Genomic DNA, 27,148 nt, shown 5'->3' with positions numbered 1-27,148 from the left:
AAATTTATTAATGTACTATAAAGGCATCTGATAACACAAAATTGTTTAGCAAAAGGAGAACACCTCACATGCGACACATTCATTTTATTGTCTGCTGATCTCCACTGGTGATTGATTGTGCTGCTCTGTGCTTTATTGTTGGATATAGTGGCTACTTTCCTGTTTTTCAAAACGTTTAGTAAACAAGAAAATTAAACAAAAAATAGCATTTATAAAGGTAGTTAAACTACATTTTTATGATAGCATTTAAAAGTATAACAACAATATGTTACATTTACTAAAAGTGTTGCAAAAAATAAATGCAGCCAATATCACACAGTGTGACATAAAGCAGAACAATACCAGCTCAGCAGACAATAAAATGTAATATAGGGGCTGACTGGGGGCAAGGAGGGAGCACATTCCCCACCGAACACTGGATTCTTGTGGCATAAGTCTGAGTCTGTAGAGGGTGGGCCAATCAAGTAAGTAAATTGGTTAGTTTCAATCTATTTCAGGAACGATGTATTAACTCATCATATAAGAATAATGCATTTCTATTTATTTTAAAAAAAAAGGTATGTTGTTATGCTTCTAAATGCTATCATAAAAATGCAGTTCAGCCACCTTTATTAATGTCCCACATTGTAAAATGTGGAAAACAAGAGCTTTTATCTCGTTGGAAATAAAATGATTATATATTTTCCATAACAGTCCAAAAACTATGTATCTCAATGATCTCCCATAATCTATACAAATTTGCGATAAGTGTTAACTCTTTCAAAGATTGCTCAAGACGTCTACAGCATGCTTCTTTTATCTAATTTTAGAAATTTTTATATAACCAACCGTATCAATCCTATTTATACGGTGCCTTTTTTATCTTCCGCTCAGCATGTGGTTATGGTATTGCATTAATTATCTGACATTACTAAGGAATCCTGTCCTATGCTATTGATCTCTTAATGTCAGAAATGACCCACAGACTCTGTTAAGAATAGCCTTAGTCAGCAGCTAATTATGGTTTATTCATTAATTAATAGAATGTGACCCCCTGCACCCTGGACGTTTATGTCAATAAATCTTTAAAAAAACAATACACTAGGTATATTGAATGCACTTTTGGGCATTAAATGTGTTAAATGAGCTTTAATGTAATATATTGATATATATTGGATATTGTATAACATAAGATACTTTAACTGACACTTTTTATAACAAATATATTTTCTGCGCACTATAAACACACTTGGCTTATTATGCAGAAGTATTTCACACAAACACACACATTTTATAACTTAAAAAAGTGTTATATATCCATATTGAGAGAAGATATAACTTAACAAAGCCAGTAATGGATAAGTCATTTGACATGAAAAAATAAAGAAGTTCACTAAGTATATGTGGGAATATACAAGTAACATTTTCTTTTGGCATAAATATATTCCTCATCAAAAATAAGGTTTTTGTCTACCTGAAATATGCAATTTAATTAAAATGCAGTGGTTTATTAACAATTTACATTATGTTTTCATTTATTTAATAGTGTTGCTTCTTAGAGGTGTGTTAGATCATGTGATTATATTTTTGATGCTATCCTTTACAGAAGTTTCTGATTTCAATCCGGCAATGCTTTTTATTACTGCTGAAGAAACCAAACAACAGATAACAAGACTGAACCATGAGGTATGGTACATTTTATTCCTAAGGTTTATCAATTAATATATTTTTTTCACTTATTTTATTTTTAAATGCCCGGTGGGATTTCCTCCTACTTACCTTTATTGCCAGAACCATACACATGGTTCCACTTTGCAGCACCACTTTGTGGTAGCCATACCTACATCATTTATCAGCTGCTTACCTTAAAGTACCATGGCTGATTGTAATCCCCGGTCTGACTCTGGTGGCCAGTAAAATTATACATGCAGAAAAAGCATGTGCCTTTTCTGATGAGTTAAAGAGGGACAGCCACATGCCATACTATCCCTGATCTTCCTTGCCCCTTGCACTGTACATGCTTCAGACAAGGCACCACAATTTTATAATCATCAAATAAATTACAGGGCTCACATATTTTGATATCTAATTGGCTATAGCATTTATTTAAAAAATGCTGCAATATTTTTTTATACATCGAGCGGTTGCATAGCACAGGAAATCAGCAGAATCATATAAATTCCAAGAAAGCATCCACATTTTTATATACCTACAAAAAATTCTGGGTAAAAAGCAAATTACATTCTATAGCTAGTTACAAACCCTGGAAGCAATGTAGTTTTCCTGGGTAATAAAAGTGCATTCAATGCACTGCTAAACACTTGTTTATAGTATTTGTTACAAGTGAACGGTGCATTAGTCACAGCATTAGTCAGAAATCTCTACATCTAATTCATTAAAGTGCATAAATGTGAACCTCAAAGGTTTATTCCATTAGAACTAATGTGGAACAACTGACTTTCATTATTCACTTCGGTGCAACATAAACATAACTCATGAAGGGACAACATGAAGTCAGTTTTTGCATTTATTTATTATGGAATAATCCTCATAAAACCTAGGATTTGCCGAAATTGTTAAAAGTAAAATAATCCTCATAAAACCTAGGATTTGCCGAAATTGTTAAAAGTAAAAGATGTGTATGTGAGATAGGAGAGGAATGAATAGAAATAGAATAGAAATAGAAATAGAAAAACCAACATGTCTGGGGAATAAACTTGTGGTAAAATTTTGGGAAAGTGGGAAAACCACAATGTATTTACAAAACCCCAATACAATAACCCCAATTTACAATAAATTCATGACAGTTCAGATGCCACAAGTTTTCTAATGAGCCGCACCAGTCTAAACCAATGGCGAGTAACAACTTGTAGGAGCCAGTATTTGAATTTGTTGAGTACCCCACACACTTCTTGTAGACCAAAGACATGATTTTGTAAATTCATCCAAAAATTCCACCCATTTAATTTGTTGGCAATTAGATTGCCACTACATGTATATTCCATTAATATACATGTGTTTGAACCAACATTACTTAACAGATGCTACCAAAAAGAAAGATACAATCTACTGTTAGTCCTCATTAATCAACAATCACAAACAAAAGAAAAAACATACAAAACAAAATCCACTTGTCCAATAGGGAGAAAATGGAAAAACAAATGAAGCCTATATTTCAGTAAGGGGTGAGTTGTACTGTGTTAACTGTAGAAAATGTGATAAAGATTTGCTACATTCAGCAGAACAATATAATTAAGTGTCCTGCCATTGATATATACTAGATAGGTTTAATCCATTGTTACTAAAATTCTAAGACTATATATATAGATGCCATTCAATCATTTCTCTGTCACACGTAGATCTGGCATCTTCTCCAGACACATTGTGCTGCCCTACTACCATAAAATTATGCCTTTGCTGCCCATATATTGCCGGTGTAGTGGGCCAATCAGGTGGGTTTGGGGTATGCTGTTTGATATTTCCGGTGTTTGGCCTTGGCTTGTCTTACCAATGTTGCTTGTACTCGGTCTGCCACAACAGTTTTGACATCAAAGGTTTATGATTTCTGAGAGAAGCAGCCTTCTCTCCTAGACCTTCCCTAGTCACCCCAGACCAAGTGATCGGTTATTCATTACATACAGCAGACAGTTGTTAAACTGGAAAGTTAAGTCTTCTGAATCATATGTTGAGAACATTACTCTTAATTGTAATCATTATATGAAATGATAATAAAGCTTATTAATATTACTTTTTTTTATAGCATGTTGAACTGGCAAATACATGTTCCAATAATATTCATGACATTTGTAACAGATAGACACATTGAGTCAAGTGCTTTATTTATTGGTGGTTAATAAATATGCAACCTTAATGTCACCATTTTCCCAAAATATACTTAGCTTTATGTTACGCAACATGGCTATTTAATAATAGTAAATTTGTCCAATATTCATAATAACAATTTATTAAACTGTCAGATGTGTGCCAGAAATCAGATAAATAAGCAATTATACTATTGAGTCTAATTGGTGGTATACATAGTTTAGAATGCCAGTAAATAATGTGGCTGTCACATTATCTATCTGCCTGACAGCTGAATTTATGTTTATAATGAGGATGTGCTGTCATGTCAGGGTAACATCATTTTTTTTTTACAAATTGCAATATTTATTTTCAGCTGACTAGTGGAATTAAAGTGACCTAAAATATTTTATTTAAGAAATCATCTTTTCGCAGTTAAAGAAAATAGGGTGGTATGCATCATAGAAAGACTATGTCTGTGACTACATGAAACATAAATGCTTATTGTATGTTTTAAATATTATTATTTTTTACACCACTTTTTTCTGAAAAGCTGAAGCGAACCGGTAAACTGGAAATGGGGTTAAAATGTTGAACATAACCAGCATTAAAATGAGGTTCACAAGCCAAACATGAAACATACAGTATATCAAGAAATACAAAGAGCTTTGAAAGATCCATTTCTAGACAGCCATACTTAATGTTCACACCATACAAAGCTATTGCAAGGCGTGCTTACACATAGAGAAAGAGATATGTCATGAGATACCATCATGGATAAGCTTAAATCAAGTAATGTGGTTTGCCAGACAGACATCAACAGCAGTAACACTCTGTCAAATCATCATAAATACCGTATAACAGATCCTTAAAAAATGTCCACCTTGACACACCATGTAACCATGTACAAAGGCATTATCTGAATGGATCATTCTTCAATAGCAAAAAAGAGAATAGAAGAAGAACATCCTCAGCTTCTTTGAAAATTGTGGCCACTCCTCATGAAATTTTTTTTAAAAAGCCTATATCCCAAGGAAAGTAGAAACCTAAATTCTATTGGCTCTAGATTTTGGAAGGATCAGGGTACATAGGTCTAAGACATAAAGTTAGAAAACAACCACAGTTTGTTTTTTAATAAAGTAGTGTATTTAATATGTCCCTGTAGACCGTACTAATGATTCTTTTGAGTGCCTCTCATTTCAGAGATTTATAGAAATGAATGTATATTATATTCATTAGATTTGTTATAGGTAGACATACATATAAGTTAAATATACCGGTAATTAGACTTGTGCATTCGTCTTCGGGCGAACATGAAAACGAACACGAAAAGTGCGTTTTCGTGTTCGTTCCGAAGACACGCCGAAGAGAAGACAGCGGCGGTAAAACGTAGGCGAAGACGAAGACACACACCACGAAGATCTTCGTGATCGTCTTCGTCTTCGTCTACCATTCTTCCTCCCCCCTTCTAACTTACCTTGTCTTCGCGGCATCGCGGCAGTTCCCGGAAGTGGAAATCCGCAGGTTTGCCGTCACGGGTTACAGGGAAGTGCGAATGAGCCTATTGGTCGCCTACAGGGACCTCCAATTGGTTGATGCCAGAGGAAGACCCTGCAGGTGACCAATAGGCTCATCCCATTTAACTAATTGAACAGGGAGGGAGACCAGTGGGATGTGCCGGGTAAGTTGCAGCATTGGGGTTTTAAAACCTCAATGCTGCAACTTACCCTGCAGATGCCACTGGTCTTTAACTAATTGAACAGGGAGGGAGACCAGTGGCATCAGCAGGGTAAGTTGCAGCATTGGGGTTTTAAAACCTCAATGCTGCAACTTACCCGGCACATCCCACAGGTCTCCCTCCCTGTTCAATTAGTTAGTCTGTGCCGGGTTAAATGTCCGTACGAGCGACCAATAAAGTCGCTCGTACAGACATTTAACTAATTGTTGAACAGGGAGGGAGACCAGTGGGATTTGCCGGGTAAGTTGCAGCATTGGGGTTTTAAAACCCCAATGCTGCAACTTACCCTGCAGATGCCACTGGTCTTCCTCCCTGTTCAATTAGTTAAATGTCCGTACGAGCGACTTTATTGGTCGCTCGTACGGACATTTAACTAATTGAACAGGGAGGGAGACCAGTGGGATGTGCCGGGTAAGTTGCAGCATTGGGGTTTTAAAAGTCTGCACGAGCGACTCTGTTGGTCACTCGTACAGACTTTTAAAACCCCAATGCTGCAACTTACCCGGCACATCTCACTGGTCTCTCTCCCTGTTCAATTAGTTAAATGTCCGTACGAGCGACTTTATTGGTCGCTCGTACGGACATTTAACTATTTGAACAGGAAGGGAGACCAGTGGGATGTGCCGGGTAAGTTACGGCACCAGGAGTTAACAGTCTGTACGAGCAACCCTATTGGTTGCCAGCAGGGGGCTCGTCTGCCATCAACCAATGGCAGACGAGCCCCCTGCTGCCGACCAATAGAGTTGCTCATACGTACATTTAAACTCCTGGCGCCAGAGCTGCGTTAACCCTGTATTAACCCCTTAACCGGGGAAACGAAGAAAAACCGAAGAATGTCCACGAATATTCGCCCGAAGAGAAGACGGGAACGGGCGAATATTCGCGTAATACGAAGATTTTTTTCCCCCCGAAGACGAGCACGAAGACGAAGAGCCCCCTGGTGCCCAAGTCTACCGGTAATATTGAAAAGTGGTTGATCATAGGCAACAGAAATAGAAATTTAAGGATATGAAACCTTGCTTTATGTCATGTTATATTTAACAGGCTTAGAAGGCTGGTCTTTTCTCTGTAATGCAGAAACTGTGTTTATTCATGTTCACCTCTAAGTTATTTCAAACCAAGAAATTCTAAACTCATGCAGTGCCATAAGGCAAGGATTAATTGTAGTCATCGGAACATTCTCTCGTAACACACTAAGTTACAACATCAAGCATTGCTGAGGACAGAGGATTAACATATTTTTGACACTACACTATAAGAGGCTTGTGTATAGAGCATCTATACGTAAATCATGAATTTGTAGAATATACTTTCTTTAAGCTACTTTAAACATATGAACATGTCACCCGATTCACAGATCTCTGTAGGCTAAATGTTCTTACACACAATAATATTTCAGTGTGTGTTATTGTGTTGTGTATGGTATCTCAGTGCAGACATAGCTGTACAATGGTCTCTTACTGGCACATAATCATCGATTTACATTGCACTGCAAACCTATATCTGGACATTAGGAGACGAGGCTCCTGATAGTATATACTATAATATCTATATGTTTTTTCTTTTGGTTTGTTCTCTCATGTCTGTTAACCTCTATAATCTGTATTAAAGAAGACTACATAAATTAGAATTTACTGATATACCACCTGGATACAATAACCACCTAATTGTAAATTATGTTCTATATATAACACTTTCTGTTGCATGACTATTTATAATAGTAAGAACATGTTTTTCTATATTGGTGTATACATATTAATGAAGGATTTTATCCTTGTCCATTGCAATCAAATTTGCTTCTCTTCAGATACATTGAATAAGAAGGATTTTAAAAAAATGCTGATATACCCTTAACCATTCGTCTACAAGTAATTTCCTCGGATAATACTGTATGCAGGAATTTTGAGACATGTCATTTCTATTTACTTCACTGTGACCATTGATATAATTCCATGACAAGCTTAAATATATCTGTATATTCATTCTATATACTAGGCATGCACCAGATACAGTATCTCTCAGAAGGAAATATTTTGAATCTGTCTTTGTATGCATTGTTAGGATCTATTTTACTGAATATCCTTTTGCAGTACATAAGATATTTATTTTTATTATCTTCATTACTTTCATTTAGGTCAGTACTTTAACCCATGAAGTTTCCCAGCTGGGGAAAGATATGAGGACTGTTATGAATATTTTAGAGAATTTATTGGTGGCACAGAGGCCATTAGGCTTCTATTCAACGTATGGAACGGTACTGGATGCAATGGGAACTACCATAGGCTCTCCAATGGACCAGTTACAAACTAGAATGACATGGACAACTAATGACCCTTGCATGCAAAGGCAAGGTGAGACTTTGGTTGGCTCCCCAACACAACTTTGTCAAGGTACTGTTGTGTCTGATCTTTGGAATATGGATCCATCTTCAGTAGGAAGCAGTCCACAAAGGAATGGATCGAATGAACAAAATTCCTTAGAAGCTGAATATTATTATGCTTCAGGTCTTGGGTACTCTCCCTCGCATTACCAAGTTATTCAGGCAGAACATTTTCCATTTCTTAAGTGCACATCACCCCATTCAGACACAACCTTAACTCCCCTTCAGTCTATTTCGGCAACTCTTTCTCCTTCTATGTGCTCATCCTCTGGGACTTCATTGCAACTTGTCCTGCCTAGTCAATCTGAGGAGGGCTTCAGCCAAGGAGCAATTAGTTCACTAAGCCTGGAAAATCTGCCTGGTTCTTGGGACATGGAAGGGACAACAATTTCTGGGCAATCAGCAGCAGATTTTTCCCATGACGTTGTGGCAAGTACATTAGATTATAAAGATGACAAAGCCATAAATGTATAATGGTAACATTCTAAGTACACATTTTTAAATGGAAGGAGTGGGCATGAGGCAGCAGTGGCTCTTGAAAATTTCTGTCATGAAAAATACAGAAAGAGGACGTATGGACAAAAAGAAAGCATTTTACCATATATATCTAGAAGCATAGTGGGTGCGTTTTGTTACTTATGTAAGCTATTGGTCTGTGTTTCAGACTTTTGTTACAGATTGAAGGCCCTAAGGGTCAGAACAGCTGGGAGCCATACACAAAAGAACACATGACCAGATATGTCATAGGGAGCTATTATATCTCAAAGCAAAAGCTCTTTACTGAGTGCCTGATTGTCATTTGCAAACAATATACTGTCAATGCTTGCTTCAGGTGACCATAACACCTGCTGGTCTGTTTGTCAGTGTGGACAAGAAATAGGGACAATTATCGCTGCATGTCATCTCCTAGACAATCAACCAAATAGAACTGGTAGATGGTGGTTTAGTTGTTGCACGTTATTTGTCATTTTAAGGAAATCTCTTAATTTATTTATCAAAAAAAATGCTATTTTTATATTCTTGGTATGAAATATGTATTTAAACAATTTAAAATATTTATAACTGTGTTTTTTGGTAAGAGCTTGCATTAAGAAGTGCACAATTCTTATGCATTTTGAATTAAATTTTTGTATTACTAAAAAATGTTGTATGAAATAAAATAATCTCCCCTTTGCATGCAAGTTGGATAATTGTATGCAACTGACACAATAAAACATTAATCAAATGATAGCTTTATGGAAACTCCTAATTCTGGCAGAGCAGAATAGTAAAACAGGGTGGATACATTCAACATGTATTATGTATTAAAAAATAACCTTTTAAATTTTGGAACAATTCATTTTATTCCCAGTGTGCATATCCATTATCTCTCCCTATTCCTCGCAATATTAATATAAAATGGCATCTGTTATTTTCTGTTGTGATACATATGTTGGAGCTGCTTGTCTTGATACTCGGCTTGAAAATATTTATTATAATGGTTTTGCTGATCTACACGGATGTAATTTTCTTCTTATAGAAACTTATGAGCAGACTGCTTGGAATATGCAGAATCAGTCCACAATATACATTACAATGTCCTGCTTGGACTGACAGATGGATTCTAATGCAATGTTCACAAGGGGCTTGTGGGAAATTTAGAAAAATGTACATAAGACACCCTGGTTTTACTTTACTGAGAGAGTGGTAGATGGGTGAAACACCGCCCAGCAGAAGTGGTAAAAGTTAATACAGTGAGGGAACATAAACATGCATGGGATAGACATGTATCTGAGACCAGGGACTGATTAAGGTCTGAGTCTTTACAGAAGGAACAATGGGCAGACTAGATGGGCAAAATGGTCCTTATCTGCTGTCAATTCCGTGTTCATTTTTTTCAATGGTTATGTGGAAATCTTAGTAACATAATGGATCATTTATAAATACCAACAATTAATTCACTTCTTGACCAGCACAGATTTTCAGAGCGATAGCCCTTTATATTATGAATTACAAAGTCATGCAATGAAAATGTGTGTCTTGGGTGACTTTTTGGGAAATAAATTAGGCTTCCCAATGTCAAAAGGAAAGTTAATACCCTCAAGAAAGTAAACAAATAAAAAAAAATCTATAATTTTCTCCTACATGCAAAACTTTTACTAGATTATCTGTAATACTCTCAATGTATACATTTCACGAGGATTGTCTTTGCCACTAGCCTTCACATAGTCTAGTATCGGTATTTTGTTGAAAGATAAAATAAAAAGTGGGCACTGAAGTTCTTAACCAAATAATTGATAACATCAGATATAATAGCACTGCAGAATATGATGGAGCTGTAGATACCATAAATAATAATAGCCACAGAGACAATGATTAGGCCACACTTTGAATGCCGGATTAATATTTTAGATAATCCTAACCACAAAAACCACTGATGCACACTGTACTCAATATATAAAGAAGCCTACCAAAGAGAATTTATAACAGATAGTAAATCAGTGGATGTAGTCAGAAAAGGCAAGTGTAGTAGAGGCCATGTCTATGATCACGTCCCTCCAGTTTCATTCCATCCAGAGATTATGCTCTAGACACATGCCTGGGAACTCTCTGGGGTGTCCCAGAGTCTCTGAGTCAATTCTTTCTTTCTTTCTCCTGGCAGGGAGTGATGTTTGGTCACACTAACTCCCCTCCCAATTTCCACTTACTCCCTACCCACTAAAGCAGGGGTGTGCTGATGCAGCACTACATCTCCCATACTCCTCTGCCAGGTCCTTAGCTGAAAGAGCATTATGGGAGATGTAGTCCTTCAGCAGCTGGAGGGCCACAGGTTGGACACCCCTGCACTAAAGGCTGTCTGGGCCTAGCCCTGCCCCATCACAAAGCATCTTCCTCAAAAGAATTAGAGGTCTGGGTAGCCTACCCTGAGAAGTTCCAAGGATTTCCTAGTCTACTCCGGCCTAGCATAATACATAACTTTTTTCTAATAAATAATGTGGTATGGAATAATTAAATGGAAATTATACACTATAGCCAATTTCAAATAACTGAATAATGAAAGTAATATTCAATTTCAGGGTTGTGGTTTATGTTCTGTTAAGTGTACTATTAGGAATAATAATAAGTAGGTATTATTTACTTGTGTCTCTTTAGAACTGGATTTTGATAAGTTATGTACATTGTTTTATATTTAAAAAAAAAAAAAAAAAAGCTGATATAAGTCAATGTCCAAAAAAGTAATAGGGTAAAAATATATATTGTAAAGTAAATGTCGTAACACAGAAACAAATAATTTGAATACATTATTTAAAAAAATACTCTGCATTGCAGAACAAGAACAGGCAATATAGATAAAATAAGTATTTTCAAATTTATTTTTTATAGTAAGTGACTTTAAACAGTCAGATATTGCACTTTGTATAACCAGTAAATTTTCATTTATAATAAAAGAACATGTTGGAGTAACAAAAACTGAATATTTTATTAACGCAGACGAACATGAGTAAAGAAATATTCTTACAACTACATCCTGTGGTAAGAATTTATACTGTTGCAGTAAATATACATTTTGGAAACATTATATATATATATATATATATATATATATATATATGTATACATATATCAATAGGAAATCTAGAGTCTTCCTGTATAGGCTTGTAAAGCTTGAAATAGCTTGTGTATGCTGCTTTGGTGGAATAATTTATACATATATATATTTATGTAAAACATCATAGGCTGATGTATTATTTCTTAATGTACTGTGATATCTGTCTGAAAAGAAACAGTACTATTCATTATTTTAAAAAAAAGCCCTTTCTCCAATATATGGTGCATTTAATTCAAAAATAACTTATGGAATGAAATGACTATCCACACGAAAGGTAACTTTTTATATGAAGATATACATATATGTAAATACTAATGGGTGAAAATATATCTTATTGTGAATGTTCATAAATTAAAATGATATAAATAATGCATGATGTATTTTAATAAAAAAAAATAAACATTCTTTTCTTATACAATGTCTTTTATTTTTGAAATTGTGAATAGTGATAAAATATGAAGAAATTGCTAAATTACATGACAAAACTACGTGATACTGCTGTTGCCTCTTAAACCCCACAATTGGCCAGTGAAAAAATACTGATTACCAGGTGTGCACTGTGAGACCTGCACTATTATTATGAAGGTTATTTGCAAAATTCCATTTTTACCAATTAGAAGAGCTGCCAGGATGATCTCCTGCTTGCCTCGTGGACAGTTTTGGACCACCTTCTGCGTTGCAAGAAGAATTCTTCTAGTATATGAATTAACCTTATTTGGAGCAGTGAACCAGGGATTGCACAGACTGGAATTGAGCTAAATTCCCTGCTATGCTGCATCTGGTAACTGTGTTTGCTGAGCCTGCAGGTTTAAGTGATGTTTCCAGAAACGTCTGACATTTATAAGTGATCTCTCAATCCCACAAGGACATTCTTTAGAATAACATCATTTGATAACAAGTTCCAGCAGAGCTAGTGGCAAAGGGGCCCACTCTGCTTTTCATTAGACTGGTAGAAATAAAAAGCAAAAGTTAAGGCATTGAAGCTAAGAGACTCCAGCTCACATGTGGATCTAAAGGCTTATTATATCAATGGTTTATCTATAGTATAACACCTTACTGTACCTCAGTGAGGGGAACCTCTATCTTGTCAATATGGTCATGAGCACTAAACCTCAGAAAACAGAATAATGTGATTTCTGTAGGTATAATCCTCAGTTTATCAGTTGTCTTTAAATTGCCATACCTCCCAAATGACCTTCTTTAGAACGATAGCCTGTGTCCCTCTTTCTTTCCCTGATGTCCCTCTAAAATATATTACTGGACTTTTAAATCCCTTATTTAGTTACATGAACAGGTCACAAAGTGACAAGAAAAATGTTGGTAAAGCCTGCAACAAGCCAACACCCTACCCTCACCTCCTAAAACAAGAATGTCCCACCAGCCATTTCAAATGATGGGGATACGGCTTTACAATGGAGTATCCAGGAGCTTAAAAAAAATATTTCAATCCACTGGTTTAACATAAGTCTTTGGTGTCCTGCATTTTACCCAAGGCTGTTGTACAACCCTACATATGAAAAGAAAACCATGTTAGACTGGTCTTTAGCATACATGGTTTTAAACAAAGTTAGATTTATGATATTATCTGTGTGTATTACATTTAAAAATACAATGAAAAGGTAGAATCTGCTTGGGACCAAACCAAAAGTGCATGTTAATAATGCCCCAGATGATTATTAATCATTTATTAGTATTGTAAAGTGCATTCTTAGGAAAGAGCTGAGAAAACACTATGTGACGTATGATTTGTGTATTTCTTTTCTGCATGAATAACCGTGTTTCATATTTTTTTCATGAGATTAGGTAAAATGGATGAAGATTTCCAATTCAATTCACCCTTCTAAAACCATTAAACAATTTAATATGATAACTTTATTACGGTACTTGCCCACTATAAAAAGCAGCTATTTTGATTTTCTTAATTGTGATAGGGAAATTAGACAAATTTTGTACTTGATGCGCTTTGCACTAAGATATATAGAAAGTAAAAAATAAAAAAAATTAAATATGCACTAAGATATATGGAAAGTGAAAATGAAAATAAATGTGAGATGAAATCATGAACTTTCTATAAATTTAAATTTAATCCCTGATGGCATTCAGAGATGGATACAATAATGGCCACATTGGTGATATACAGTATAATACTTTTTCACTAACTAAAATCTAAAGGAAACAGTTGACCATTTTGACAGTGGGAGGCCAGTCATAGTACGGGAACTATTTTTGGGGTTTACTCACTAAGCTGAGTTTAGATAATTTGAGAAAAATGATATAATCGATTATATTTTTGTAGTATCCGGTGTGCATATTAGTGTACAGTGTTAGTATGAATGTGTGCTTATGTTAGTGTATGGCATTAGCGTGGGTGTGTGTTTGGGTAGGATTTAGTGTGAGCATGTGTAGGTGTTAGTGTACAGTGTTAGCATCAGTGTGTCACAGTACGGAGTAAGAAGGAAAGAGATAGTGTGCCTGTGTAACTGTATGGAGTGAGTAAATTCTAGTGTATGATGTTAGAGTTTGTGAGTGTTAGGGCGAGCTTGAGTGTTACTATGTATGTCTGTATATGTGTAAGTTACAGTGGGGCACTGTGAAAATATTGTACCCAGGTGCCTGCATCCTTGACTTACCCTGGTAGTTATTCTTCTAAAGCATGGGGAAAATTACTATTCAAAGTGCTTAGCTAATCACAGATCAGAGCGTTTTTAACATGAAACTAGGAATTCTAACGGGACATGTTTCCTTTGGCATTGAAAATAAAAATTCAAAATATATCAAATGTTCATTTTTGAATGGCTTTTATTTGGCGAAAATGTTCATTTAGGTAATTTCTTTTTGATCATAAAGACAGCAGCACATAAACATGTCATTAATTACGTAGTACAATTTACTTTTCAACCTATTGTTTGTAGCAGAAATTATAATGGCATCATATTCTCATTCCTGTTAAATCTCCATGTAGTTCTTGTTTTCATACTTAACTTTAGCAATGGTGACTGGTTCCATATGGCTGTAATGTATGCCTCCTTTGTAATGGCTTCCTAATGGGACATAAAAATCTCAGTAGCTATGATACCCCCAACTGCTGCCTCCTGTTTTAGTAATCTGTGCCCAGCAGCAAATAATTCCTGAAAGCAAACAGTGTTTTGTTTTATTTTACTTTTTTGCTTTCAGAAGCAACTTTTATTCACTCATTTCAAAACAATAGGAATATACAATTAACCCATATTATCATTATGGGCAGCTGTAAGTTGTAACACTGTGATGCCATTTTTTGAGCTGTGAACATTTGAAAAATGCTCCAGTTTCCAGGCAAAGCTTTATTTTTTGCTCCTGTAGAAGCTTTGATGAGCATTAAATCAGATGGAAACTGTTACTTTCTATCATCATTCAGAGATGGGTAAATATTTTTACCAGCTGTAGTCATTATCAGTAAAAACGAAGCATAGATATATTGTATATTTGCTTCATACAAACAAAAAAAAGGGATAGATCTTGTTTTCTAAATTTAATGGATCGGCCAAGATAAAGTACAGCAAAAAACCAGAAGATAAAATGGCATGAGCATGGAAGGGAGATGGGTCAGTAAGAGGTTGAGTAGTCAGCTGATTGATCAGACTCGCAAGCAAACACTTGCAAAACGGCTCACAGATTCGCTAATCTCAAAGTTGTTTTTCATGGCATCTAGCTCCTTCGTGACCAATGACGTCCCAGGTATGTCATGAAAAGATAATCCTACCAATGATGCATCTGGTATGTCTTAGGTTAAACAAAATAGTCCTGAGACTGCGGTTGTCCTTAAGGGGATATACATTAAATTTGTGTGGGTGCATGAGCAGTTAAAAAATGAGAAGCTAATCATAGTGTAAAAATGCTGAAAACTCTCAGGTTTGGGCACAAAACATCCTCAGTAAAGAAAGAGTTAAGGTGTTTAAAACCTAAACAATGTTATTATTTTGAAGATATTTAGTTTAAATGTTCATATGATAGAATCTGATATCTATAGCAGCCTGTGTCGATGTTAGTATAACGTAATCTATTTTCTGTCCTAGTAGTTGTCTTCCTTCTCCTTACATAAGTAGCAACATTTAGCAACTTGTTCCAGACCTATAAGTGTGCCTTGAGGAATGGGTTGAGAATTATTGACATACTGTATATATTGGTATATTTTAACTTATGTATTGATAAGTTTAGTATGTAAATATATATTTTAGAGGACCGACTTTTTTTGGCGATAAGAGAACAGTAATAGACAACCACGGTACTATTAAAATTATTGTTTTACAAATTGCTGATGTTTCTCTGACCTAGGGAAGAGACATGTCGGTAAGAAAAAGAATGAAATTAACCCCTTAAGGACAATGGGCGGTCCCTAAACCCATTGAAAACAATGCATTTTGTACATGTACGGGCTTTGTCATTAAGGGGTTAAATTGTATAAACAGGTTTCCCTCTTTGTGATAGAATTATTTGTATCTGGCATTGCCAAGCAGAAACTAGCTACCCTGTGGGGAATCCAGCAGTTTTATTAATGGCCCTGTGTTAAAGCTGGAGATGCATCATTTCACAGAACAATAGTTAGGATGTTAGGTAAACATGTATCTTACCATCCTGCAAAAAGGAAAAGAACATTAGTCCTAGTGACAAAGCACAAACATAGAAAGCCAACCTAATGTACCTTTATGCCTTTAAATCTTGTATAATGAGTTTTGATTTTAAGTAAATTAAAAACCAATCAATCAGCAGGGAGAAAAGCATAATTACTGTAATATTTCCTAGCATCTGCTGTCCTCAGTTCAATAGTTTAAAAAGTATTTAGGTGGCTCTGATGCTATTAACGTTAATTAAATTCAAATTGTTTTCTCTTGGGAGAATAATCTTTATGGGCAAAACTGAATTCAAATAAGTTGTGGCAATAAGACATCATTTATGCTGGACATAAATGATCTAATACCAAAGACCTATACTATTTAAAATAAAGTAATAAACAACAAGTATATATGTTTTCACATATATTGCTTCCTGAGCTACACTCAAGGCCAGATTAAATTGCATGGTGCCCTATAGCACTATACAAAAAATGCCCCTTTTATTTGTACCCAAGTCTTTTTCTAGAGTAACAAAAATAAAACATAATTTAAATAATTAAACAGATTCCTCTACATTCCTTTATGATGTCACACCCTGTCCATATGAACAAAATATAATAATTAGACTTCGAATTTGAATTCTGGTAAATTCTGCGATTAGTACGAAGCCCCAAAAATGAGGCAAAACCCCCCACCAATCAGATGAAAAAGAATCAAAAAGCTCCAAAATTTTGTCTGACATTCATGGGTCTACATTCACCCACATTCTCTTGCTTTTTCACTCTCTCACACTCTCATTGTTGTCTACTCTCTCTTTCACACTCTCTACTGTCCACTTCTGCTCCTGCCTACCACTTCCGCAACTTCCTCAGCATCTGCATCTTCTCCCTTTTCTTCTCTCTTGTATCTTCAATCTTCTTTCTTCGTCTGCATCTCTGCAGACAAAACCTGCCAACTTCCCCCAAAATGGCGGCGCTGCAGTGATATCCTCCCCGTTCCTCCAATCATCTGAGAACAATATGACGGCCCTTACAGTGACCTCCTCTCCTCCGATTGGAGGATCGGGGAGATGACATCACTGCAAGCGCTGCCATATCACCCTCAGTTGAAATTTCCCCGATTAGAGGATCAGAAGCAGGGTACAAACTACTGCAGTAAAATTGGCTCTTCTCTGCTAGTGTCTGACAGTCCATCACAATAATCCAGATCTTGCAGGAACTGCACTTTATCAAAGAGGTAGAGCAGCTCAGGCTACTACAAATTAAGTCTGCTACATGATGGGGACCCACTCTAGGGCCCTGGAGCAATCTGTACAGTGTGAAAAAAAAAATTCTATTGAATTCTATGGTTTTACATATCAGGACATAATAACAATCCTCTGTTCCTTAGCAAGTCTAAAAATTAGGTAAATACAACCTCAGATGAACAACAACACATGACCTATTGCACTGCGTCGTGAGGTTGTATTGAACAAAAATAAAGCCAAAATGGACACTTTTTCGTCTATTGACCAGCTATTGGCGTCTACATTCAAGAATTCTAGGAAAACCCCATCCGTTAAGGATATAACTCCATAAATAATGTGCTGAACACACTAAGCCACTAAGGCATATTTTAACTAATTTCCTCTGATGGTTATGACATATGAAGTCTATTTGCAATACTGATCATCGACCATTTGCAGGTGCTTTGTGTTGAATTGGTGTTGAATGCCTACCATTGGAGTACAGTGAACTCATTGTCATGATCAAGAAACCAGTTTGAGATGAGAGCTTTGTGACATTTTCCTGCTGGAAATAGCCATCAGAAGATGGGTATGCTGTGGACATGGTCAGCAACAATACTCAAGAAGGCTGTCACATTTAAACAATGCTCATTTGGTACTAAGGGACCCAAAGGGTGCCAAGAAAATGTCCCCCACACCATTATACCACCACTACCAGCCTGAACCTTTGATACAAGGCATGATGGATCCATGCTTTCATGTTGTTTACACCAAAGTCTGACCCTGCCATCTAAATGTTGTAGGTGGAATTGAGACTCAGCAGACCAAGCATTCTTCCAGTCTTCTATTGTCCAATTTTGGTGGACTTAGCTGACAGGAGTGGCACCCAGTGTGGTCTTCTGCTGCTGCATAAGTGGTTATTTGAGCTACTGTTGCCCTTCTGTCATCTCGAACGAGTCTGCCCATTCTCCTCTGACCTCTGATATTAACAAAGCATTTTCGTCCACACAACTGCCGCTCACTGGATATTTTCTTTTTCGGATCATTTTCTAGAGATGGTTGTGTGTGAAAATCCCAGTAGATCAGCAGTTTCTGAAATACTCAGATCAGTATCTCAGATCAACAACCATGCAACATTTAAATCCCCTTTCTTCCCATTCTGATGCTCGGTTTGAACTTCAGCAAGTTGTCTTGACCACGTCTACATGCCTAAATGCATTGAGTTACTGCCATGTGATTAGCTGATTAGCTATTTGTGTTAACAAGCAATTGAACAGGTCTACCTAATAAAGTAGCCAATGAGTGTACTTAGAGCTAAGAAAACATGGATTTCTTACATATGGACATGTTTTTTGTTATAATCTGAAACTCTTTTATCAGGGTATCATATTAATTTTACTCCCATTAACAACAGTGTTACAGATGAATCGCTTCCTTTCTAAATTCAGAAGTATCTGAAACAACATTTTCTTTCCTTCGAGAATCCAGAGGTTTGTTTGTGATCACTGATTCAATGTCATCTTGTGAGTTTGTGATATATATGTTCTGTTTAATCTAGCCTTACCTCATGCTGACATCCTCTAAGTCTGTGACAAGTCATTATTGTGTTCTCTACCTCTAGTCACGGATATCCCTCAGAATGTTAGCCTAATCAGTAAACATTGTATGTGACCCAGAGGCTTCTTTTCATTACAATCATCTTATATGGGCATCTTATATGGTTAAAGTATATTCCATCAAAAGTCCCTAGTTTGAATGCTTGTAAAGCTCTTTCTGATAAGGTAATATACCTTAACTCTTTTTATCTGTACAAAGGTACTGTTTTGTGTTTACAGTTTTCATTCTGTTATTCATCATATCTGTTATTTGCTGTTATACATATAAGTTTACTTTCATGTACAGTACCATGCTAGACATGATGGTGTGTGCCAGGATGTTCAAGGAGACTGCTATGCCAAGTCCAAAAGGACCCTCTATGCGGAGTCAGGTCAGTGCCCAGATGGGGGTTTTCTCCACTGACAGCCCCTTTTCCTCGGTAGGTTGAGCCCCAGAGTACTCCACGGCTGACAGGACTTTGTTTCTCCCACCCTGAACACTTCACCAAAACCATTAGAGTAATAGAAGGCACATGGACTGACCAGACTGGAGTAAACGGGTACAACACGGAGAAATCAGGAGCGAACTATAGGAGCCAGGCCAGACTCAGAGGCATGAACACATCCCAGATTGGGGATCAAATTCCATGGCATGTTACCAAAGGGAAAGGCTGAGATGGAGTCCAAACAAAGCCGAGATCGAGGCAGGCAGTGGTCAAGCAGGGTTAAGAAGCAAGCCAAGGTCCCAAAAACACGAAGAAGACACCAAAAAAAAGATAATGCTCATTAGTGCAAAGATTGGGTGCTGTGGGGTAAAAGCCCCCCAAAAAACAAAAAAAAAAACAGTGGCGCCAATAGAAGATACCAAAAACATGGGGACCATGCGATACGTCACTTCCGGTTTCCTTTTCTCAGTCGAGAAGTCCTGATCTTGGAAGGAAGTGTAGCATGGGTACAATTAACAGGTAAGTGTATAAAAGAGACAAGGTGATAAAGGATAGCAAAATCTCTCCAAACACAAAAGAAGCAATCCATGGGTTGAGTAAACAATCCCCTGATCATCCTTGTTTCCAGGATCTCTTTACTTTGTGCACTACTCTATGGACAAAAGTATTGGGACACACCTCTTCATTATTGAAATCAGGGTTTGGGTTAGGCCCAGTGAAAGAAAACATTCTGGACCATGCTATGTGGGAACAACTTTGTGGGAACAGTTTGGAGAGGACCCTTTTCTTTTCCAGCATAACTGTGCTCCAGTGCACAAAGCAAGGTCCATAAAGCTATGGATGGATGAACTTTATGTGGAAGAACACAGCCCTGTCCTCAACCCCATCAAACACCTTTGGAATGAACTGGAATGGAGATTGCAAGCCAGGCCTTCTTGTCCAACATCAGTGCCTGACCTCACAAATGCTCTACTGGATAAATGAATAGACACTCCAAAATGTGAGGAGCCTTCTCAGAAGAGTGGAAGCTGTTATATTGTAGCTGCCAAGATGGGACCAACTTCATATTAATGTCTATGTATTTAGAATAAAATGTCATCAAAGTCCCTGTTGGTGTAGTAGTCAGGTCTCCCAATAATTTTGTCCATATAGCGTAAGTAAAACCAGGGCACAAACTTAATGTAGAATAGAAAAACTTGTTTAGGCCCAGGGGAGGATAGCCACTTTCTGGCCAAGTGAGGGGGGGGGCAGGTAAGGCCCTTACACACACATCCCCATGCACATACTGACACATACACACTCATGCTAACACACACAAACTCATGCTAAAGCACATACTTACACATACATACACATATGCATACTCACAACCATATACCTTACCTTGTCTGGAGCCTTCTTTCTTGTTGCTCACACACACTGTGCTGGCAGTCTTGCTTTTACCTCATGTCACATGACCCCCATGCTTCTGCATGTAAGATGGTCTCACTTGGATCAACCTTTTTTGAGGAATTTTGGACTGGCCCGGTGGGTGGCAATTTCCCCCCTGTCCCCTTGGTATCGGTTCCCTTTAAGGAGTAAGGGGTCTCCATTCTTTAAGATATACCTAAGATGAACAAAAAATGTGTCTTGTATTAAAGGACATATTGTATTATATTGAATTATTATTGTATTTTTTACATTTATTTTGTACTTTCTGAGGGTTGGTTGCATTAAATGAGATATATAGAAATGCAAAAATGAGTAGAGATAGTGGGAAGGAGGAGGAGGAAATGATATGATGAGGAGAAGGCAGCCTGAATTTCTGTGGTGGAGAAATAAGAAGTGAGGGAGCCAGGAGAATGTGGGGGAAGCGAGGGAGTAAGGGGGCCTGGGGAATGTGCAAGTTTCTGGATATACACCCACCTCCAGAGTCCGCAAAGCCATCCGTGGAGCTAACTGGAGGTAAGTACTGTATATAACATGTAAGGATATATGTTTGGCTTAACATAAAATGGCAGGGTGGTGCACAAGGGGCAAATACATATGGGGAATCCACAGCTGAAATTGAAAGGGACCTCTCAGCTATCATATGCATTAAAGAGCGTAATGATGACTGAAGCATCTCTTTCTGAGATGTGATACATTTGAAATATTTATGTAGTTTGGTGCCATGAAAATAGCAACAATGTATCCCCTTGCATAAACTGCAATAAAATACATAAACAAATATTATTTAGCATTGTTATACAAATTCCACCTTACTTAACATTTTGTGTGGCAAAAAGATTTTACTTTAACGTTAGATTATTTGGCTTAATGCTTAAAGTCCCGGAAAATCTCTACCCATATTTCCTTTTTTATAATCATGAAGATTTTGTATTTAGCCTTTGTTGAAATCTCTCTTGAGCACTAAAGGTAAATTCTGTATGTGTAGAAAGCAAGTAATCCATCCCAATACGATTCATATATACATTATTAATAATCCCCTGGTATACTTCAGGTGACACAGTTCGCTATAAATAGAGCATCTCCCCAGTTTGCAGTTTTATTTCAGAGCTGACCTCATGAAATGTTTTAAATGACACACAAACATAATACTGTAAAAACTAAAAAAATGAAATGAATAAATGTCCTTGTTTTCAAGGGACCGTAGCCTAATTAAGACATTTGCAATTACTATAATACCCTATTAAACCTAAGGTAAATTCTAAATTATAACAACAAAAATTATTATAAATTTAGTATTCAGGTAATTTGCTTAAAATATTTAAATACATTAAAATATACTTACCATTGTCATCATAAAAATGCCAACCAAACATTTTACTTTATAGAATATCTCCCTTAAATAATGTGCTAGTAATACAGAATATCTGAAAGCCCAACTTTTCAATTAGGGCAAGAAATGTGTGTAACGTGTATAAATGGTGTTACCTGTATAACCTATAACATTATATTTTATAATCTTAAACATTATACACAATGACAGAGGAAAACAAAAGAATAGGAAGAACAAAAAGTTGGCAGATCTGGAATCACAGAGGAACAGAACGCTGGTGCTGAGAAATAAAAGAGAAAAAATAGGGACGGAAAGGAAAGCGCTTATGCTAATGAGGTTTCAAAAAGACACTGACAAATGCAGTACTTTGCTATGTCTAGAATGAATTATGAGAATGGAAGCCACTGAAATAGTATAGGAGGACAGCTTGAGACAGCAGGCACAGATGGAGGAGATGGATATAGGAAGTTATGAAGTTGGTGAGAAATAATTTTCATATCTGAGTCATTCACACTAACCAGAACTTTCTAGAAATACAGTAAGTTCCATGCTAGCTTGTGATTATTAGTCACTGTACTCCGTTCCCTTTCCCAATGTGTTGGATCATTTAAATGGTATTCTTTGTAATAGTTGAGCTAATAGAATGTTTTACATTCTATAAAATTAAAAACAAAATGTTCTTGCTTTTTGTAGGAATAATTTGATGTACTTTTTCTACAACACATATTTTATTTCTATTTTTTAAAAATGCTAGATTTGTTCAGTCGCCTCCCATTCCTCTCTTGCACTGGTCTGTTTGGGCAAAGCTATAATTGGGTGACATATAATGTAATATGAGTCTTAATTTATTAGTATTACCCAGGCTGATTATCCAGCCAGGTTATGCCATACTTGCTGTTTTTCCCATGTTAGATAGGGCCCCAGGTTCTCATTTAGTTTTCCAACCCTTTAATGGTCCATTTTGCCCATTCTGTCTGACCAGCTTTGCACGTACACCTTGTCACAGTCCCAAATGTGACAGTGGCGCCAAAAGTGTATGAAATAGTGCTGCAAACACTCTGTGTTCCACCGAAAAACCCCAAGAATTCTACAAGGTGTATATAATAAAGTGTTCCGCAGAAAATAGAGATGGAAAAAAATAATAATAGAAAATAGAGAAGAAAAAAAAAAATAATACTTATCAATGTGGGAATCCATGGTATTTAAACATGAAAAATAAAACACAAAACACTACAAATGTGTGACTTTGTAAATGTATGATAATATAGTGAAATGATTGTTTGGTGTTACACTCACATTTACTAGAGCCACAGAATAAAGGCTCTAGTATGGAAAGGCATGATAAATCCAATCCTCCGGATCATGAACAAGGGGTTACACGAATCAATGAACAGAGGGTCAATCCAGGTCCAAAACATGTAAATCACTTCAATATGGTATGTGTTGGGTGCCAAGGGTGCTAGGCATTGGCTAACTGAGGACAGTGATATTGGAAGACCAGTCAGTGCAGTCGAATTTAGGATCTAGAGTTGGGTTGAAATCACCTCCTGGTATGATTCCTTTTCCAGAGTATCTCTTTGTTCATGCAGCTTTAAGGGGGATCCTGACACAGTAACGTTCCCTGTTACCTTTTTCCTTGCAAGCAGCTGTCACTTACTGACTGCAGTCAGGATCCCCCTTAAAACTGAAAAAAAAAGAGTTACTCTGGAGAAGGAATCATACTAGGAGGTGATTTCAACATTAGATCTTAAAATCGGCAGCACTGACTGTTCTTCCAATATGACATACATCAACGTACGTAAAATCTAGAAGGACCTTCACTGTGCTCAGTAAGCCAACGTCTGGCACCTTCAGCACCCAACACATACCATATTGGGTGATTTACATGTATTGGCGTCACGTGGATTCACCCTCTGTTCCTGTAACTCCTCGTTCACCGATCAGGAGGATTGGATTTATCATACCTTTCAATTCTAGAACCTGTATTTCTGTGGCTATAGTAAATGTGAGTGGTCACCAAACCATCCTTTCACTATATTATCATACATTTACAGAATCACACATTTGTTGTATTTTGTGTTTTAGTTTCCATGTTCAAATACTGTGAATTCTCATGTTGATAAGTATTTTTTATTTTTTTTTCTGTGCAACACTTTATTATAAATTACAATAAAACATTTCATAGAATACTGCTGGAAAAACATATTAGTCTAATGTTCTGATTATATTATGAAACAAATTCTAGTCGAGCCAGAATACCAGCTTGCTTCGTGTATATTTTGTATAATTAATTGACTGCAAGTTTGATAAATTCAGACAATAACATGTTCACAATTTAGCAATGCGTGTCTCTGAACGCCAGCTAGTAGCAGACAATCAGACCCAGTTAAAAACAAAATGCCAATCATATCCTTAAATGAAATGTGAACAGCAAGATACAAGTGGCTTCCCAAATATGGACAGATGGTAGCTGAAATCATTAGTGTAAAACATTTTTTTGGGATGGATACAGTTTGGATGACCTTCATACCACATTAAGCTGCAAATCAATTGGTTAAAGGAATGTATTTGGTATTTCTAGAATAGTAGATTCCGTGTCACTAGAAGAAACCAGCAAAAATAAAGTATAGGGCAAGAAATATTTAACAAATGTAATATATAAAAATTATCAACTACTAGAATTAGGGAGAGTTTTTGGCCCAGAATTTTCATCTTACTACTGTCTATCTCACCTAAGAGAAAAGATCGGTTCCTCTTCCATGCACATATATCAACTATTAGCTTTCCCGTTCTATAGAGGTCATAATTATAGCTTAGCTTAATCTTGCTTTCAAAAATGATTAAGTGGTATGCGTTTTGTAAAATTGTTACAGCCCAGTGTGACATTCCTGGGGAAATGTGGCATTAACATTAAGAGATAAATGACCAAGTTTATTAAAGATGAAGGTATGGCTAATCAAAAAATGCACCAAAGTTAATTTGATTACATGATCTCCGGTTCTTACTTAACGATTATTTAAATCCTAAACACTAACGTTTTAAATTACTTTATAGACCACACAAACAACAATTACCTCTGACTGAACAGTATGTTTAAATTCAAGTTTATATAAGAAACAATGAAGTGGGATAAAAGGATATGTACAGTAGAATGATTGTTACAATGAAGTATTAGAATTAATAAAATGAATAATTTTAGTGTACAATTAGACTTTGGCATGCTATTTCTTAATATGTTTGTATTTGTGCATGTATCTGTAATTTGCCTTTGCAAGCTTATAATGGTTTAGACACCTGCTATTTAAGTACAGGTAAATTTCTCTTCACTCTGTTAGATCGGAGAGCATATACACATCCTACTGAAACTCTATATACCACTGGAAATACACTAGAAACAGTGCGCAACACATTTTAAGCCCAATCTCCCTATGTTGGGCTTTTAGTGTTTCATAAAGTGTCCTGGTCCAAAAAGTAACATGCATCATGCACTGTGATGTAATACAGACCCACATACCAACTGTATATACATCTGGGGTTCTTGGTTCCCTCGTGCAGGGAAAATTTGCCTCTAATATTGGTTCTGGACTACCCTTGGGGCAGAATCAGACTGATACGTTGATGGAGATTTTTCCTCTATAATGGCATAAGACAGCTAAAGCTTGAGATGTTCCCAAGCAGGGGGACACCGTAGGACAGGCTATAAAGTGGCAGTCGGTCCTTGGTTGAGTGTCTCAAATTAGTTTTTTATGATATTTTAACCTTTGAGGATCTCTTGGGGCTCATCCCAAGTGTAAAGGTGAGCCCAGAGCTAGACCTCCTTGCTCTCTTGTGCCTAGAAGGATACCAACTGTACCCTACTAAAAAGGCCAATAAAGACCAAAACAAATATCTGGCGTTGTTGGCTCACTTGTGAAGGGGGACATTTGCCTACCATTTTGGTTCTGGACTGCCCTTGGAGATGAATAGAGGTTTTAAAAATGATTAGAAGAATGGTTGAGAGTGTGGCAGCTGGAGTTTTAGACACCCAATTTCCAGAAGGGTATTGACATTTTGAAGAGAGTTCAAAAGAGGACTACAAAAATTAAGAATGGTTTGCAGGATAAAAAATATCTGGAAAGACTAAAGGATATCAATATGTATAATTTGGAGGAAAGAAGAGAAAGATGACATGTGTCAAGTTCTGCCCAGGCTGCGGAGCTGCATATCTGTCTTGCTTCTGTTTCCCTGTTTTGCTTCGATCCATTCCTGGATTTCCTTTTGCTCTGTTCTGATGTTCCATTCCTTGCTTCTGCTTCAGCTCTTTGCTTCAGCTCTGTATCCTTTATAAGGTGTGCTCCACCCATGTGTTCTGTTTGTCTCAGTCTGCAGTCTAAAGGTATGTCTCAGTGCTATGTGTTTGGATTACATGTTTGGTTTGTTTCATACCAATGTCAGCAGGGATTAGCGTTAGGACCCACTGTCATTGGAGTACTTTGGCGTAGTGGTGGGCTAAGCATACTATGGCCATATGATGTGACAATCTCCAATTGTTATCACATAGTTCTAGGCTAGTTCCTGTATTCATGTTTGTCTGTCTCTTATGTACCTTTGCCCTTCTGCCTTGTATCATCTGAGGATTCTAGTTCCTCTCTCCTCTCCCCATGTCCTAGTCAATATGGCCTATCCTTGCTTAAAGGAGAAGCGTCCGAGGATTCCGGCTCCTCACTCCTTCCCCTGTGTTCCTTGCCTTGTTCCCTGTCCTTTGTTGTGCCCTGTATCATGTATGTCTTGTCTGGTTACGTTTCGTGCCTGGTCTCCCTGTTCCTTGCTCTGTCCCTTGCTTGTTATGTTTCTGCTATATCCTTTGCTTAGCTTCCATACTTCCAGCCTGCAGCATCCTGCATGTGATTCTAGTGATATGTTTCATGCCTGCTCCAGGGTGCCTGCAGGATATCACTTAGTTTCATTTTGGTATACATCTGCTGCTATGTCAGGGTGCTGGTATGTGGCTGCACGACCCTAGGTGCTCAATACCTGGGTGAGTGTGGTTGCCCTGCAACCAGGCC

General features: G+C 36.9%; 1 protein-coding gene across 2 annotated transcripts in view; it reads left to right on the top strand.

Moving 5' to 3' along the window:
- LOC149300781 (voltage-gated delayed rectifier potassium channel KCNH8-like) overlaps nt 1-8,372 on the top strand; it is a 157,160-nt gene extending 148,788 nt beyond the window's left edge. For both annotated transcript variants that reach the window (XM_089484804.1, XM_089484803.1), the window contains 2 exons: nt 1,589-1,665; nt 7,653-8,372. In XM_089484804.1, coding sequence (XP_089340930.1) covers nt 1,589-1,665; nt 7,653-8,372 — 797 coding nt within the window. The remainder of the gene's footprint in view (nt 1-1,588; nt 1,666-7,652) is intronic.
- Nucleotides 8,373-27,148: the final 18,776 nt, after the last annotated feature.

The sequence above is a fragment of the Sceloporus occidentalis genome, unplaced genomic scaffold (assembly GCF_023333645.1).
Source record: "Sceloporus occidentalis isolate IW3139 unplaced genomic scaffold, rSceOcc1.0.p SCAF_23, whole genome shotgun sequence".
In the NCBI taxonomy this organism is placed as follows: Eukaryota; Metazoa; Chordata; class Lepidosauria; order Squamata; family Phrynosomatidae; genus Sceloporus; species Sceloporus occidentalis.
Note: the sequence above shows the minus strand (reverse complement) of the source record. Positions and strands in the feature narration are given on the sequence as shown.